This window comes from Ranitomeya variabilis, chromosome 6, assembly GCF_051348905.1.
Source record: "Ranitomeya variabilis isolate aRanVar5 chromosome 6, aRanVar5.hap1, whole genome shotgun sequence".
In the NCBI taxonomy this organism is placed as follows: domain Eukaryota; kingdom Metazoa; phylum Chordata; class Amphibia; order Anura; family Dendrobatidae; genus Ranitomeya; species Ranitomeya variabilis.
The window spans coordinates 194,445,667-194,463,957 of NC_135237.1; the positions used below are offsets into that span (position 1 = coordinate 194,445,667).

Here is an 18,291-nt window from a genome sequence, read left to right on the forward strand (position 1 = left end):
CCAAGCAACGTTTTTCCAATCTTCTACTGTCCAATTTCGATGAGCTTGTACAAATTGTAGCCTCAGTTTCCTGTTCTTAGCTGAAAGGAGTGGTACCCGGTGTGGTCTTCTGCTGCTGTAGCCCATCTGCCTCAAAGTTCGACGCACTGTGCGTTCAGAGATGCTCTTAGGCCAACCTTGGTTGTAACGGGTGGCGGTTTGAGTCACTGTTGCCTTTCTATCAGCTCGAACCAGTCTGCCCATTCTCCTCTGACCTCTGGCATCAACAAGGCATTTCCGCCCACAGAACTGCCGCTCACTGAATTTTTTTTTCTTTTTCGGACCATTCTCTGTAAACCCTAGAGATGGTTGTGCGTGAAAATCCCAGTAGATCAGCAGTTTCTGAAATACTCAGACCAGCCCTTCTGGCACCAACAACATGCCACGTTCAAAGGCACTCAAATCACCTTTCTTCCCCATACTGATGCTCGGTTTGAACTGCAGGAGATTGTCTTGACCATGTCTACATGCCTAAATGCACTGAGTTGCCGCCATGTGATTGGCTGATTAGAAATTAAGTGTTAACAAGAAGTTGGACAGGTGTACCTAATAAAGTGGCCAGTGAGTGTATATATATATTTCTATAGCACCAACATATTCTGCAGAGCTGTACGTTTTAGATGGGACTTGTACATTCAATAGACATTACAGCATAACAATAAACAATAAATACAGTAGATCAAAACAGATACCAAGAGGAATGAGACCCCTGCTCGCAAGCTTAGTCTATGAGGAAAAGGGAAGACACAAAAAGGTGGATGGTAACAATTGTGATCATTGTCCGGACCACCCAGCGTAAGAATCGGATGTTCATGTAATGCTGCATGAACCGGTTATCAGCCTAAGTATGCAACACATCTAAATGTATTACTGCCTAAATCATTGGCATTTCCATAATATATACATAAAAGGGGGGGGGGGGGGGAGAAAAGCTGTATGCCTTAACCCAATTTGACGTACTATCCCGTTAAGGTGACCCGGGACTTAATTCCCAGGGGCGGGATAGTACGTCATAGCGATCGGCCGCGCTCACGGGGGGAGCGTGGCCAATCGCGGCCTGGTGTCAGCCGACATCCGGCACTATGTGCCATGAGCGGTCACTGACCGCCCTCGGCACATTAACCCCCGGCACACTGCGAATAAACATGATCGCAGTGTTCCGGGGGGCATAGGGAAGCATCGCGCAGGGAGGGGGCTCCCTGCGGGCTTCGTTGAGACCCTCGGTACAAGACGATGTGCTCACCTTGTACCGAGCGCCTCCTCCCTGCAGGCCCCGGATCCAAAATGGCTGCAGGGCTGCATCCGAGTCCTGCAGGGAGGTGGCTTACAAGCGCCTGCTCAGAGCAGGCGCCGGGAAGCCTCCCTACTGTGCATGTCAGATCGCTGATCTGACACAGTGCACAGCAAAGCAGGGTGGATAAAAATCAATGTTTTTTTAAAAAAATCGGATTTTTTTTATTTAAATCGGATTTTTTTCAATAAACTGCTTTTTGAGGAAAATATTTTACCATCCAAAGGTTCTTCCATCATGAGATAAAGCTGAGTTGTTTAACTCGGTAGAATAAAGGCTGTATATGTGTAACATTCACAATGCCATGCTCTTCCAGAGGTTTCTGTAGGATTAGTGGGCAGTTTCTCTCCTATATTATCACAGACGCTCGCTTTACTTACGCAGTTCTCAAAACTGAATTTGACTCCGCAGAGGTCCCAGCCTCTTCTTCACGGCAAAAATGTTACAACATGAACAGAGTTGAGAAAAAGACCTTAGTCCTATTGTTCTACAAACCTATGAATACAGAATCAACCCCTTCAGTGCCAAGTCCAAGAAGTTAGACAATATGTTTCTGATTGTTTGGAGTGGAAAAGATCTGCACAACACAAGAAGAATGTGAATCTAAGTGTGAGGAGGAGGAAGGGCAAGCAGACAAGAAAATGAAAGTGAAACTTTGAGCACAATACTGCAGCATAGCCACAGACAGACAAGTCTGGATCTGTTTGTGTGTACGATCTGAGGTTTATTACATTCTTTCCTTATAATGGCAGCAGGCCGCAAAAGAGACCCAGTTTGGGAATATTTTAATGAAGCTCCTTCGCCTATCGGTAAGGCAGGCATGCGTGCAAAATGCAAACGATGCAACAAAGAGATGCAAGGCCTGGTGGCGCGAATGAGGCAACATCATGAGAAGTGCGGTGATGAAGATGACCAAAGAAACACTTCTGAACAGGCAGGATCTTCAGGTTGGTAACCATTTTTATTGAATCCTATTTCTAAAGACTGAACTGTCATGTGAGAAAAATTATATTTCTTATTATTACTGCATGTTACTGCCATTTGGTACAGTTATGAAGAAAAACAAATATTCCTTTTGGGGCAGGGGCAGTGATGTGTTGTGTACAATAAGCAGAAATTGTATAAACAATAAAATAACAGCATTTACTTTTTTGTTTAGGGGAATTCATGGATTCTGGAAACTATCCACCTCCAAGATCACCATCATCCTGTTCTACAGTTTCAGAGTTATCCATCCAGGATAGTGCTTCATTAGCAGCAGCATCATCATCAGACACCCACAGCCACATATCACCATCACCCAAAAGGAAGAAAAAACCTTTACCTCCTGGAACCACCATAGATAGGTTTGTGATAAGAACTAGCAGATTAGAAAAAGAGTTGATTGATGAAAAAATTGCCCAGTTTATTTATGCAACGAACTCTTCTTTCCGTCTGACTGAGAACCCACATTTCATTAATATGGTTCAGTCACTGAGACCAGGATACAGTCCACCCAGCAGAGCTGATGTTGCAGGGAAACTGCTGGATCAAGTGTATGACAGAGAAATGGAGCAATGTGCAACAGCTCTGGAGGGTAAAATTGTTAACCTAAGTATTGATGGGTGGAGTAATGTCCACAATGATCCTATTGCATGTGCTTGTATAACAACAGAAGAAGGTAAAGTCTTCCTTGCACAAACAACTGATACGTCAGGAAATGCACACACAGCAGAATACTTACAAGAAGTGGCAGTAAAAGCTATAACGACATGTGAACAAAAATTCAAATGTCTAGTACGCAGTTTGGTCACTGACAATGCTGCAAACGTATCCAAGATGAGAAGAGATTTAGAAGAGCAGGGAGGGAATACAAAGCTGCTAATAACATATGGTTGCAGTGCTCATTTGCTGCACCTCTTAGCCAAAGACTTAAGTGTTCCAGAAATAAAGGCTAATGTTGTTGAAATTGCTAAATACTTCCGTAATAATCATTTTGCTGCAGCAGCTCTGAAAAGGATGGGTGGAACCAAGCTAACACTCCCACAAGATGTTAGATGGAACTCTGTGGTGGACTGTTTTGAGCAGTATATCAAAAACTGGCCTATTCTGATGACACTTTGTGAAGAAAATCGAGATAAAATAGATGGCACTGTCACGGCCAAAATCCTCAACATTGGGCTTAAGAGAAATGTTGAACATATGCTGAGCTTCCTGAAACCCATCTCTCAAGCTTTAAACAAAATACAGAAAAATAGCTGTTTTATTGCGAATGCTGTTGAAATTTGGAAGGAACTGAGTGAACACTTAAAAACAGAACTACACATGGACAGAATTAAATTACAAGCAGTAAACAAACGAATGGGACAAGCACTGACTCCAGCTCATTTTTTGGCAAATATTGTCAATATCCAATATCAGGGTCAAAACCTAAGTGCTGAGGAAGAGGAGTTAGCTATGACATGGGTATCCAGCAATCATCCATCTTTAATGCCAACTATAATAAACTTCAGAGCTAAGGGGGAACCATTCAAGAAATATATGTTTGCTGAAGATATTTTAAGGAAGGTCACACCAGTAACCTGGTGGAAGTCACTTAAGTGCTTGGATTTAGAGACTGTTCAAGTAATGATTTCACTTTTAACAGCAGTATCTTCTTCTGCAGGCGTTGAAAGAATATTCTCTTCCTTTGGACTCATTCATTCTAAATTGAGAAATCGGTTGGGACCCAATAAAGCAGGAAAGCTTGTTTTTCTTTTCCAGATTATGAATAGGAACAAAGAAGAAGATGATGATGATGAAGATGACGACAAGTGAGCTACAGAGGACAGCAGGGACAGTAGTATTTAAGTTTTTCATGTGTCGGCTGGGCTGACAGTCTAAGTTTCTTAAAATATATATATATTTTGTTTAGCCAAATTAGTTAACATACATGGATGTTTGTTTAAGCAAATAACTTATGCTGTAATGTTGTTATTGTTTCAGTTGAATAAATCTAGTTAAATTGTTATTAAGGTCAGGATTATTTTTCTCCTTCCTAAGTACAACAGAACAGTGGTGTCCAAATATGAATGATTAACCCATTAAACTGGGGAGAAAAAAGTAATATAAAAAGTGATTCTAAAAATCTTCATCTACTTGCATGTTAAAGTAGCAAGAACTAGTTTAGGTAGAAACTTTGATTTAAATCAAGCCTTACTGACTAGTGATTTAAATCGTGATTTAAATTGTGATTTAAATCCGTTAGATTTAAATCAAATCCACCCTGCAGCAAAGTGTCCGATCAGCGATCTGTCACTTTACTGTGACGTCCCCCCCCCCCCCTCTCAGGGCAAAGTTAAAAAAAGTTAAAAATAAAATATATATATATATATATATATATATATATATATATATATATACATATATATACATGTGTTAAAAATAAATAAATAAATAAAAATAAAAAAATCCTACCTAAATTTAAAAAAAAAATTGTTCCAATAAATACATTCCTTTATCTTAATAAAAAAACAATAAAAGTACACAACAAGAGTTGCATCACAAACTGTTTATTGTATATATCTTTTCTGCCATCTAAAATTAGTCCTGAGCATTCTGTGTGCTAGACCTTCACTATTACATTTTCTAAATCCCTTGCATTGGTGACATTTTTTCTGTAAAGCCGGTCAGGCCAGCTGTAGTCCTTCATGTCTCTCCTAGGTATCTGTATTATGGCTGTAGCATTGGAGACACAAACCTTGGAGGCTACAGACTATAGATCTTTTTGGGTGCAAGATTGCTAAGCTCAATAATTTGAGGACTCCTGTTGGCTCCTACACGATAAATATTTTTCTATGTAACTTCTGATACACTATGCTATTCTGATACTTAAAGAGGAATATACTGTTAAGGGTATATTAAAGGAACAAGTTTCTGCATTGAATCTCTCATATGAAAATACACCATTTTTCCTGAGTTGGGTGATATTTAGAAGAATGCATTCAATTGGTTAGCTTTTTTTTTTTTTCTTTCCATTTTTAGATGACGATGTTGACCTAGAGGCCTTGGTTAATGATATGAATTCTTCGTTGGACAGTTTATACTCTACATGCAGCAAGGTGGCTGATTCTGTGCCACTTCTAAAAAATGGTCAGCTTAATCGGAGCCCGCTATCAAACTCAGGAGCCAACACTCTTCCGTTCATGCCACAGAGGCAGAAAATGCAGCGCTCCCAACCCATGCAAATTCAAGCTGTAAGGTACAATGACCCAAAACCTGCTTACATTTTTTTTTGTATGAATCTGTAACAAACTTGTTTTTTTTTTTTTTTTGCTTATTGATCAGATTTTAAAAATGTTTGAGGTCATCATTCAAAAAGCTGTAAATTCAAATTTTTTTTGCAAAGATGAATAAAAGTATAGATTTTACATGTTGTACAATTAAAACACATAAAGAGAAGCGTATAGTGAACAATAAAATGTTGTACAATTATCAGATGGGTGCTACGGTGTTGAAGGGCACCTTCTTTCGGGGGGGAAGCTTGTTTACTGCAGCATTGGCTACAGAGTGAAATTCCGTCTCTCTGCAGCCACTCTCTTGGGGTCATTGGGGCGGTGCAGGGGGCCGTTGGTCACTGCTCCTTTGAGAGAGCATGCTGTTCTTGATACCGGAACAGACTGCCTGCTCTGTGCATACGCTGTAGAGCAGGCTATCAGAGTACAAAGCAGTAATAACTGCAAGCTCACGCTGTAGTGAGCGATAACTGTTACTGCACTGCCAGGGAACAAGTAGAAAACGTAATTTTCTCCCTGTATCCACTGCTCCAGTAGACCATCCAAATATAGCGCTTTACTGGAAAAGCCCTTAACCTCCCATCAACCGTATTGTTGACTTGCTGATTGGTGGGTTGTCAGAACTGGGAATTTTTATCGCTGGGGTAGAACTTTTACCCTCGTTACAAAATTAAGCTGCAGATCAGATGCCTGACCACTATATATTCGATATATATCTGAGGCTGCCAGAAAAGGGAAAGCGCAGATCAGTCATGTTAGATTTCGTACTCCCTAGCCTTTGGTTTTCTAGAAATATGCTGCCTCCAGAAATGTCTGGCAGGAGCTCTCATAGATGAAACTGGAGTGCTCGGACAGCTGAGCGTTCCTGTGTATGGGAGAGATGGCTGTGTGATCAGGGTTCTTGTTTGCGCTACATAATAGGTATCCTTTATCCCTGGTCGTCTTGATTTGGGGGCAATAGGCTTTTTGCAAGGGATGTTTGCCTATTTTTTTTTTTTTTTTTTTCTATCGTGTTGATTTTAAATTTTTACCTTTTTGTGTAGGCTGCCAGTGTTCATCTTCCATTGTATTTTTTTTTGTTTGTTAAATTAACCCAAAAGCAGAGCAGACTACATATAAAATAAAATGTCAATGCAAATAAGCCCAATTGGAGCATGGAATTCTATGGATTGTGCCCTAAGCAGGTTCACAACTTTAGGCTGCATTCACACATTCATGTGAGACTTTCTAGTGCTGTTGAATTTTTGTTTCTTGGGTTAGTGCTGTCTGTAGTTTCATTGAGCCATGCACTCATCAGCTAAAAAAAAGACTCTGCCTCCAATCCCTGAGACTCGGAGCAAGCCCTACTGTTATCCATTTGGTGTATCAGACTGCAGTAAGGGTACTGTCACACAGTACCATTTTGATCGCTACGACGGTACGATTCGTGACGTTCTAGCGATATCGTTACGATATCGCAGTGTCTGACACGCAGCAGCGATCAGGGATCCTGCTGAGAATCGTACGTCGTAGCAGATCGTGTGGAACTTTCTTTCGTCGCTTGATCACCCGCTGACATCGCTGGATCGTTGTGTGTGACAGCGATCCAGCGATGTGTTCGCTTGTAACCAGGGTAAACATCGGGTAACTAAGCGCAGGGCCGCGCTTAGTAACCCGATGTTTACCGTGGTTACCAGCGTAAGCGTAAAAAAACAAACAGTACATACTCACATTCCGGTGTCTGTCCTCCAGCGTCTCAGCTTCTCTCCACTGTGTGAGCGTCTGCCAGCCGGAAAGCGAGCACAGCGGTGACGTCTGACGTCACCGCTGTGCTTGCCGGCTATGGCGCTTTTACACAGTGGAGAGAAGGAGAACGCCGGGGACAGACACCGGAATGTAAGTATGTACTGTTTGTTTTTTTTACGTTTACGCTGGTAACCACGGTAAACATCGGGTTACTAAGCGCGGCCCTGCGCTTAGTTACCCGATGTTTACCCTGGTTACCGGGGACTTCGGCATCGCTCCAGCGCCGTGATTGCAACGTGTGACCGCAGTCTACGACGCTGGAGCGATATTCATACGATCGCTGCGACGTCACGGATCGTGCCGTCGTAGCGATCAAAATGGTACTGTGTGACAGTACCCTTAGTCTAAACTGATCAGTGAGACCAAGATGAAATTAGGAAGACAAACTTTATAATGGAACTCTCAAATGGTGTCTTCTGTTTTAACTGATGCATTTAGGCTTTGTTCCCACACAGCCTTATTTTATGCAGCTGAAGTCTGCTCTTCCCAGTAAAAAGCTGATCAGAACACCCATATAAGTTTTTGTTGCTTTTGTAGAGATTTTTGGCAGGCAGAGATTTTTGTTGATAACATGTGCTTTGTCTACAGTACAGGTTTAATAAAGTTAGTTTGTCACAAAATTATTCAAAAATCGATGAGTGTTATTGCATAGTTTTTCAATTACTTGTAGCTTTTCAAAAATGCTGAAAGAATGGACATAATGGTTTACAAAGACACTGCAGTTGCTAAATTCCGTGACAGAAATAAAGCTTGTTGATGAGATTTCTGAATTCTGAGTTTTTGCTGGTACTGTAAAAAGCAGCGATTAGTTTGCAAATAAACGATGCATGTGAACGTCAATGGATAGCAATCTACCTGCCCAATGAAGAAAAAAAGATTAGAAAAAAGTGTTGCAACTAAGATGACCACTGAGGAAATTATTGGTCAGTTTGTCTGATGGTAACACACGATGTGTGAATCTCACCTTATTTGTATGTAAATTCCCAACTTGTTCGAATGCCTGAGTGGGCTACTTTTGTTTGTGGGATGTTCTTTGTCAGCTGTTGTATCCTGAATTAATTTCTAAAGGTACCGTCACACTAAGCGACGCTGCAGCGATACAGACAACGATGCCGATCGCTGCAGCGTCGCTGTTTGGTCGCTGGAGAGCTGTCACACAGACCGCTCTCCAGCGACCAACGATGCCGAGGTCCCTGGGTAACCAGGGTAAACATCGGGTTGCTAAGCGCAGGGCCGCGCTTAGTAACCCGATGTTTACCCTGGTTACCAGTGTAAAATGTAAAAAAACAAACAGTACATACTCACCTTCGCGTCCCCCGGCGTCCGCTTCCTGCACTGACTGTGAGTGCCGGCCCTAACAGCAGAGCGGTGACGTCACCGCTATGCTGTGCTTTCACTTACGGCTGGCGCTCAGTCAGTGCAGGAAGCGGACAGCGAGGGACGTGTGACAGACATCAGAGGGTGAGTATGTACTGTTTGTTTTTTTACATTTTACACTGGTAACCAGGGTAAACATCGGGTTACTAAGCGCGGCCCTGCGCTTAGTAACCCGATATTTACCCTGGTTACCATTGTAAAACATCGCTGGTATCGTTGCTTTTGCTGTCAAACACAACGATACACGGCGATCTGACGACCAAATAAAGTTCTGGACTTCTAGCTCCGACCAGCGATATCACAGCAGGATCCTGATCGCTGCTGCCTGTCAAACTCAACGATATCGCTATCCAGGACGCTGCAACGTCACGGATTGCTAGCGATATCGTTTAGTGTGACGGTACCTTTACTTGCAGCCTTTTGCAAGTACTGAGGGAAACTCTGCAGCTGCATATTGATGCTGATTATTGAGAGATATTCAAACAATTTCCCTAACTTTTACTTATTGCTTTATTTTTAAAAGTATGGTCAGTGTCTTGTAGTACTTTATTATTACACACGCCTGTCACTTGTAAACAGAAAAATGAAAGTAATGTTTCCTCCATTTCAAAAGAAAAACTGCAAAATAAAGTTAACATGTACGTTACTACTACAGGGTTTACCATGTTTACTAGGTTTTATCTCATTAGAACTATAAGGCATTAATTAATAATAAATCAAGTGAATCTATCAGCAGGATCATCCTTCCTAAGCAGTCTATATGGGCATGTAGGTCATAGGAAGCTGAATAAAATCTTCTGTGATCCGATGTCTATTTCAGAGAAATGTTTATTTTAATATGTAAATGAACTGTTAAGATCTATGGCGTAGACACTAATCACCCAGAGACTCTGCCTCCAGAGATTATTGTAAATAAATGGTGTTACCAGAGTGAGACATGAAGATCAGGAAAGCAGCCTGTCAGTTAGTACATGTCTCACACAGGTAACGCTCCATTCAGTTAAAATAAACTCTGGAGGCAGATTCTTAAAGAAATCAGTGTCCAGTCCATGGATCTTAACATCTCATTACATATTAAGTGAAACATAAATTTCTCTGATACAAGACATTAAATTGGAGATAACAGAATATAATTTTGTTCAGTTTCCTGTGACCTGCATGCCCATATAGACTCCTTTGGAGTGTTGATCCTACTGACAGATTCACTTTAAGAAAATAAAACCTGCTGAACAACCCCTGTACATTATCAGTGAACATAACTGCACATCCACAATGTTCTGCTCTGTACCTGTGTAAACAATAGAAGTAGAGTTTTCATTATGGTAAGGGGAGAATAGTTTTAAGCAGCAGCAATTTGAGTCCATACAAATAGTATGTGCTTTTATTACCTTTTTGGGGGGTTGTGGGTACAATAGTAAATCTGCAATCAATTTACAGACCATGCAGCATAAAAATAAAGGGATGTTGACTATTTATTACATGTAACTGCAAGTGGTGGAATGGGCACAGCACTGCAATAGTATGCTGGTTTACGGTAGTTGTGCCATATTGATTGAGCAGAGTTCTTTTGATGAATGCTACACTAGTTACACTATTGACTCACGGCACACCACCAGTTTGTATACACGTATGAACACTGTACATATTTTTATATACACACGAGAGCACTGTGTACATTAGTGTGAAGGTTAAAAACTTTTAGCTCAGGGTTTTTAGGTCTCATCCCAAAATTCCCTTTTGTGTGATTGTAACATACGCAATTTTGGAACATTAAAAAAACCAAACACACACACAGTACACATATAGACATACAGTACATACAGTATACACTTACCAATTGCCTAGTGCCCAAAGCCCTCAATCACTTGTTAAAAAAAAAAAAACAGTATCCAGAGCAGCACAGCGCATGCCCCACGCATATCTGCACCGAAGGAAACCCTTTGGGGGTGAATATCCATCAGAAAAGAATAGCTACCGACTGGACATTTAATTAATTCGGTTGAAAAATGAGAAAACATATGATAATCAAAAGATGGGCCCATATAACGTCATAGCCCGTCTCCATAGTAACGCGTCTAATCAGCTGTGCCGCGAGGTCAAAACAGCACATGCATGGGGGCATAAACACTGGAGGAGATGAGATGAAAAAGTTCTCCTAATAACCACATAGCGGTCATTCATTTAAAAAATAGGACAGCTGGATAATCATAAGGCAAATCAGAACGAAGAGATTGCCTAAGGTTATGGGAGACATGACATTGGATGGAAATAGGGCTGATGTGGCCTATACAAGATCCAATCAGAATACAAAAATCAATATTAAAATTTATAATAGATGATATATGCAATTGAAAAGAGATTTGCCGAATATTTGACATGCCACATAACGATTAGGTTGTCATATGCCATTGGAACATAGAGGAATCCAATATATAGACACTATATCGAATCAGGGGGCACAAGCTAAGAGGTTAGTATAAATCAAAGATAACAAAAATATGATCAACCTCGCCGCAGCCTCTGATAATTATGAAATGTATTGGATGACCGAAAGTATCTCCATGATATTCCATAAAGACACTATGGTCCTCCAGTCCAAAAAATAAGAATAATTGTTCCAGTTGAAGATGGCAATATAATAGAACATACCGTTATAAAACGTCACATAAATAAAGATCTGTTTTCGTATATATATTAATGATCAACAAGAAATATGACAAGTCCATAAGTCTTCAGATGTAGCAGTATCATCTGGCGGAGCCTCCTTCACCGTGTCCTTCTGATGGGAAGGTGAAGAGTAGAGTTGAATATAGAGATCCTTAACAAATCAGCATCTGAATCAATAGAAACATAATCAATAAATATATGCAAAGACAAAAGAAGTGTAAAGAAATAAAAATAAAGACACCGCCCAAAATCAAATAAAATCAATGAGAATCATAGAAAAGACTTGAAACTGATGGCTTCATTAAGGCCTTTTGGTGAAAGTGTATCTAAAGTCACCATCCATCGCGCTTCTTTTTGGAGCAGTTTCTGTTTTAAATTCCCGCCTTGAAATCCCCATATAGACGTGATCATTACCACAGACTGTAAATCTTTTAGGGTTACTGTTGTGAGTTTCGAAAAAATGTTTAGGAATGGATTTGAGTAAATGTGGTTCAGAGAAATTGACTGATTTCTTAATATCTTATATGCTCCTGCACACTGACTTATAAGGATCTTGTTGTCATGCTAACATAAATGCGATCACATGGGCAGCGGGCAATGTATACCACTGCTTCTGTGTTGCAAGTAATGTGATGGACAATCTTATAGACTTTATACCCAGCTGAATTTACGAAAACTTTTGTTCTTGCAATGAAACGGCAGGTCAATCAATTTCCACATGGAAAACAGCCCCATGGAGGGCCGCTACTACTAGAGCTGAAGAAATTGTTTTTAGGAGGGACATAATGACTATTACATAGTATATCTCCTCATGTACGGGATTTACGCCGTGTAATAAGAGGATACGGGGTTAGTTGATTGGACAGGTCCCTATTTGTTAACCGGATCGGCCAGTGTTTTCTAAAAATAGTTAATCTCGGTCCAGTTAGAATTAAACCTGCTAATGAAGCTTGGTGTTGTCAGTTTATAATAGTTCTCCTGGGTGGTTTCACCAACAGAGTGGACCTATGAGAATGCAAAGCTCGTGAATAGCCTCTATAAATGTCCCCATATTTGTATCCTCTGTTTTCTAAAACTGGATACTAGGTCCCTAGATTGGTTGTGGAAACTATTATCGTCTGAGCAGATGCGGCGTGCCCGTAAAAATTGCCCTATGGGTATAGAGCTTTTTAATTTAGGTGGGTGAGAAGATGTAAAGTGCAGGAGTGGATTGGTGGCCATTTTTTACAGAAAATATCTGTATTGATGGTACCATCTATAGAATTAGAGATTTCCAAATCCAACAAGTCGACTGAAGTTTGACTGTATTTCCAAGTTAGTCTAATATTAACCCCTTAATCCTATATGACGTACTATCCCGTCGAGGTGGGGTGTGCTTTAATTCCAACCGACGGGATAGTGCGTCATATGCGATCGGCTGCGCTCACGGGGGAGCGCGGCCGGGTGTCAGCTGACTATCGCAGCTGACATCTGGCACTATGTGCCAGGAGCGGTCATGGACCGCCCCCGGCACATTAACCCCCGGCACACTGCGATCAAACATGATTGCAGTGTTCCGGCGGTATAGGGAAGCATTGCGCAGGGAGAGGGCTCCCTGCGTGCTTCCCTGAGACCCCCGGAGCAACGCGATGTGATTGCGTCGCTCCGAGCATCTCTTACCTCCTATCCCTGCAGGCCCCGGATCCAAAATGGCCACGGGGCTGCATCCGGGTCCTGCAGGGAGTGGCTTACCAAGCGCCTGCTCAGAGCCTGCTTAGGGGTGTGTCAGGGTTAGGGGTGTGATTAGGGTTAGGGGTGTGTTTGGATTAGGGTTTCAGTTAGAATTGGGGAGTTTCCACTGTTTAGGCACATCAGGGTCTCTCCAAACGCGACATGGTGTCCCATCTCAATTCCAGTCAATTTTTGCATTGAAAAGTCAAATGGGGCTCCTTTCCTTCCGAGCTCTGCCATGCGCCCAAACAGTGGTTTACCCCCACATATGGAGTATGAGCGTACTCAGCACAAATTGTACAACAACTTTTGGGGTCCATTTTCTCCTGTTACCCTTGGTAAAATAAAACAAATTGGAGCTGAAATAAGTTTTGTGTGAAAAAAAGTTAAATGTTCATTTTTATTTAAACATTCCAAAAATTCCTGTGAAACACCTGAAGGGTTAATAAACTTCTTGAATGTGTTTCGAGCACCTTGAGGGGTGCAGTTTTTAGAATGGTATCACACTTGGGTATTTTCTTATTTTCTATCATATAGACCCCTCAAAATGACTTCAAATGAGATGTGGTCCCTAAAAAAAAAAAAAATGGTGTTGTAAAAATTAGAAATTTCAGGTCAACTTTTAGCCCTTATAACTCCCTAACAAAACAAAAAAATTTGGTTCCAAAATTGTGCTGATGTAAAGTAGACATGTGGGAAATGTTAATAATAACTAAGTATTTTGTGTGACATTTCTGTGATTTAAGGGCATAAAAATTAAAAGTTGGAAAATTGCGAAATTTTCAAAATTTTCGCCAAATTTCCATTTTTTTCACAAATAAACGCAAGTTATATCGAAGAAATGTTACCACTATCATGAAGTACAATATGTCACGAGAAAACAGTGTCAGAATCGCTAAGATCCATTGAAGCGTTCCAGAGTTATAACCTCATAAAGGGACAGTGGTCAGAATTGTAATAATTGGCCCGGTCATTAACGTGCAAACCACCCTCGGGGCTTAAGGGGTTAAATACCGTATATACTCGAATATAAGCCGAGAATTTCAGCCCATTTTTTTTTTTAGGCTGAAATTGCCCCTCTCTGCTTATACTTGAGTCATCCCCAGGAGTGGGCAAGGGAGGGGGAGCGGCAACTGTCTAATCACTTACCTGCTCCTGGCGCAGTACCTGCAGGTCCCTGGTTCTGGTGAAAGTTTTTTTTGTTTTTTATACAGAGCACTCGTGTTGAATACAAGAGCAAATGATTAAACAATTGAAAACAAACATTGGGAGAGAAAAATAAACACCTAAAGCTTGCTGTGACACTGGTATTGGCACCCTTTTCATTAAATTAGTGTGGAATCACATTTTGACTTGCCTGTGGTAAATCATAAGAGAATCACCTGTGATTAATAGTCGGTGCCCATGTGGCATACATTGACCAATGAATGTCGACTTCAGTATTTATTAAAACCACATGGTAGGCAATGTTCCTTTTGTCACAATAGTGAAGACAAAGGAGCTGTCTGAGGACATCAGAACTGCTATTGGCATAAACAAGACTTCTAATGGGTATAAGGCCTTACCCAGAGACCTAGGTATCCGTTTCAACAGTGTGCAATGTTAAGAAGTTTGCCAAACATGGGACTGTCAAGAACCTCCCTGGACATGGGGGGGGAATAAGGAAAATATACACTGCTCAAAAAAATAAAGGGAACACTGAAACAGAATAGTATTCCAAGTAAATCAAACTTCTGTGAAATCAAACTGTCCACTTAAGAAGCAACACTGTTTGACAATCAATTTCACATGCTGTTGTGCAAATGGAATAGACAACAGATATAAATTATTGACAATTGTCAAGACACTCAATAAAGGAGTGGTTCTGCAGGTGGGGACTATAGACTACATCTCAGTACCAATGCTTTCTGGCTGATGTTTTGGTCACTTTTGAATGTTGGTTGTGCTTTCGAATGTTGGTTGTGCTTTCACACTCGTGGTAGCATGAAACATACTCTATAACCCACACAAGTGGCTCAGGTAGTGCAGCTCATACAGGATGGCACATCAATGCGAGCTGTGGCAAGAAGGTTTGTTTGTGTCTGTCAGCGTAGTATCCAGAGGCTGGAGGTGCTACCAGGAGACGTGGAGGGGGCTGTAGGAAGGCAACAACCCAGCAGCCGGACCGCTACCTCTGCCTTTGTGCAAGGAGGAACAGGAGGAGCACTGCCTGAACCCTGCAAAATGACCTCCAGCAGGCCACAAATGTGCATGTGTTTGCACAAACTGTTAGAAACCCACTCCATGAGGATGGTCTTAAGGCCCCGTCTCACTAAGCGATTTACCAACGATCACGACCAGCGATACGACCTGGCCGTGATCGTTGGTAAGTCGCTGTGTGGTCGCTGGGGAGCTGTCACACAGACCGCTCTCCCCAGCGACCAACGATCAGGGGAACGACTTCGGCATCGTTGAAACTGTCTTCAACGATGCCGAAGTCCCCCTGCAGCACCCGGGTAACCAGGGTAAACATCGGGTTACTAAGCGCAGGGCCGCGCTTAGTAACCCGATGTTTACCCTGGTTACCAAAAAAAACAAACACTACATACTCGCCTTTCGGTGTCCAGGTCCCTTGCCGTCTGCTTCCTGCTCTGACTGAGATCCGGCCGTACAGCGAGAGCGCAGCGGTGACGTCACTGCTGCTCTCACTTCTCACTGTACGGCCGGGAGTCAGTGAGAGCAGGAAGCAGACGGCAAGGGACACCGAAAGGCGAGTATGTACTGTTTGTTTTTTTTGGTAACCAGGGTAAACATCGGGTTACTAAGCGCGGCCCTGCGCTTAGTAACCCGATGTTTACCCTGGTTACCAGTGAAGACATCGCTGGATCGGTGTCACACACACCGATTCAGCGATGTCAGCGGGGCCTCAACGACCAAAAAAAGGTCCAGGCCATTCTGACACGACCAGCGATCTCGCAGCAGGGGCCTGATCGCTGGTACGTGTCACACATAGCGAGATCGCTATGGAGGTCGCTGTTGCGTCACAAACCTTGTGACTCAGCAGCGATCTCGCTAGCGATCTCGCTATGTGAGACGGGGCCTTAAGTGCCTGACATCCACACCTTGCAGGACGCTTAGCATTTGTAGAATGCTGTAGATAAGCCCTGAAAGGCGATGGCCATAACTCGTAGCGGCCAAACCTGGTGACAGGTTTCCTTTAAATTAAGACAGGCAACCTAGATCTCTATGTAAATACAGTGATAAATCTAGACTAGTAAAAAAAATTACTGATGGCTGAACAGGTTTAAAAAAAAAATAAAAAAATTATATAGCGCAAACTTATTCCGCAGCACTTTACAATTAAGCGGGGATACATACAGAGAATAAATTCAATACAAGGTACGACAGTTTAAAGTTACATTAGGAGTGAGGGCACTGCTCGCAAGCTTACAATCTACAAAAGTTAAAGCAGAACTTGTTCTAAGCTTTATAGTTCTACAAATACTACAGCTCTGCTACTCATCAGAACTGTCACTTTTAATTTCTGGCAGAGTGGACTCTCCTGAGTGAAAGACTGGAAAGCATGTGCTTCTCAAGAGATTACTTTAGAATATCCCTTTAAAGGGAATCTGTCACAACATTTGACCTACGGTACAGTTATATGAAAAAGTTTGGGCACCCCTAATAATCTTAAGCTTAATGTTGTATAAAAATTGTTTTTTTTTTGCAACAGCTATTTCAGTTTCATATATCTAATAACTGTTGGACACAGTAATGTTTCTGCCTTGAAATGAGGTTTATTGTACTAACAGAAAATGTGCAGTCTGCATTCAAACAAAATTTGACAGGTGCATAAGTATGGGCACCCTTATCATTTTCTTGTTTTAAATACTCCTACCTACTTTTTACTGACTTACTAAAGCACTTTTTTTGGTTTTGTAACCTCATTGAGCTTTGAACTTCATAGCCAGGTGTATGCAATCATGAGAATAGCTACTTAAAGTGGCCACTTGCAAATTGTTCTCCTGTTTGAATCTCCTCTGAAGAGTGGCATCATGGGCTCCTCAAAACAACTGTCAAGTGATCTGAAAACAAAGATTATTCAACATAGTTGTTCAGGGGAAGGATACAAAAAGCTGTCTCAGAGATTTAACCTGTCAATTTCCACTGTGAGGAACATAGTAAGGAAATGGAAGAACACAGGTACAGTTCTTGTTAAGGCCAGAAGTGGCAGGCCAAGAAAAACATCAGAAAGGCAGAGAAGAAGAATGATGAGATCAGTCAAGGACAATCCTCAGACCACCTCCAGAGAGCTGCAGCATCAACTTGCTGCAGATGGTGTCACTGTGCATCGGTCAACTATACAACGCACTTTGCACAAGGAGAAGCTGTATGGGAGAGTGATGCGAAAGAGGCCGTTTCTGCAAGCACGCCACAGAGACGGCTGAGGTATACAAAAGCACATTTGGAGAAGCCAATTTCTTTTTGGAAGAAGGTCCTGTGGACTGATGAAACCAAGATTGAGTTGTTTGGTCATACAAAAAGGCGTTATGCATGGCAGCAAAAAAACACAGCATTCCAAGAAAAACACTTGCTACCCACAGTAAAATTTGGTGGAGGTTCCATCATTCTTTGGGGCTGTGTGGCCAATGCTGGCACCGGGAATCTTGTTAAAGTTGAGGGACGCATGGATTCCTCTCAGTATCAGCAGATTCTTGACAATGATGTTCATAAATCAGTGACAAAGTTGAAGTTACGCAGGGGATGGATCTTTCAGCAAGACAATGATCCAAAACACCGCTCCAAATCTACTCAGGCATTCATGCAGAGGAACAATTACACTGTTTTGGAATGGCCATCCCAGTCCCCAGACCTGAATATCATTGAACATCTGTGGGATCATTTGAAGAGGGCTGTCCATGCTCGGCGACCATCAAACTTTAACTGAACTGGAATTGGTTTGTAAAGAGGAATGGTCAAAAATACCTTCATCCAGGATCCAGGAACTCATTAAAAGCTACAGGAAGCGACTACAGGATGTTATTTTTGCAAAAGGAGGATCTACTAAATATTGTCACTTTTCTGGTGAGGTGCCCATACTTATGTACCTGTCAAATTTTGTTTGAATGCAGATTGCACATTTTCTGTTAGCACAATAAACCTCATTTCAAGGCAGAAACATTACTGTGT

General features: G+C 41.7%; 1 protein-coding gene across 4 annotated transcripts in view; it reads left to right on the forward strand.

The window, feature by feature from the left end:
• GRB10 (growth factor receptor bound protein 10) overlaps positions 1 to 18,291 on the forward strand; it is a 469,634-nt gene that overhangs the window by 271,475 nt on the left and 179,868 nt on the right. For all 4 annotated transcript variants that reach the window (XM_077269359.1, XM_077269360.1, XM_077269356.1 and 1 more), the window contains one exon: positions 5,333 to 5,549. In XM_077269359.1, coding sequence (XP_077125474.1) covers positions 5,333 to 5,549 — 217 coding nt within the window. The remainder of the gene's footprint in view (positions 1 to 5,332; positions 5,550 to 18,291) is intronic.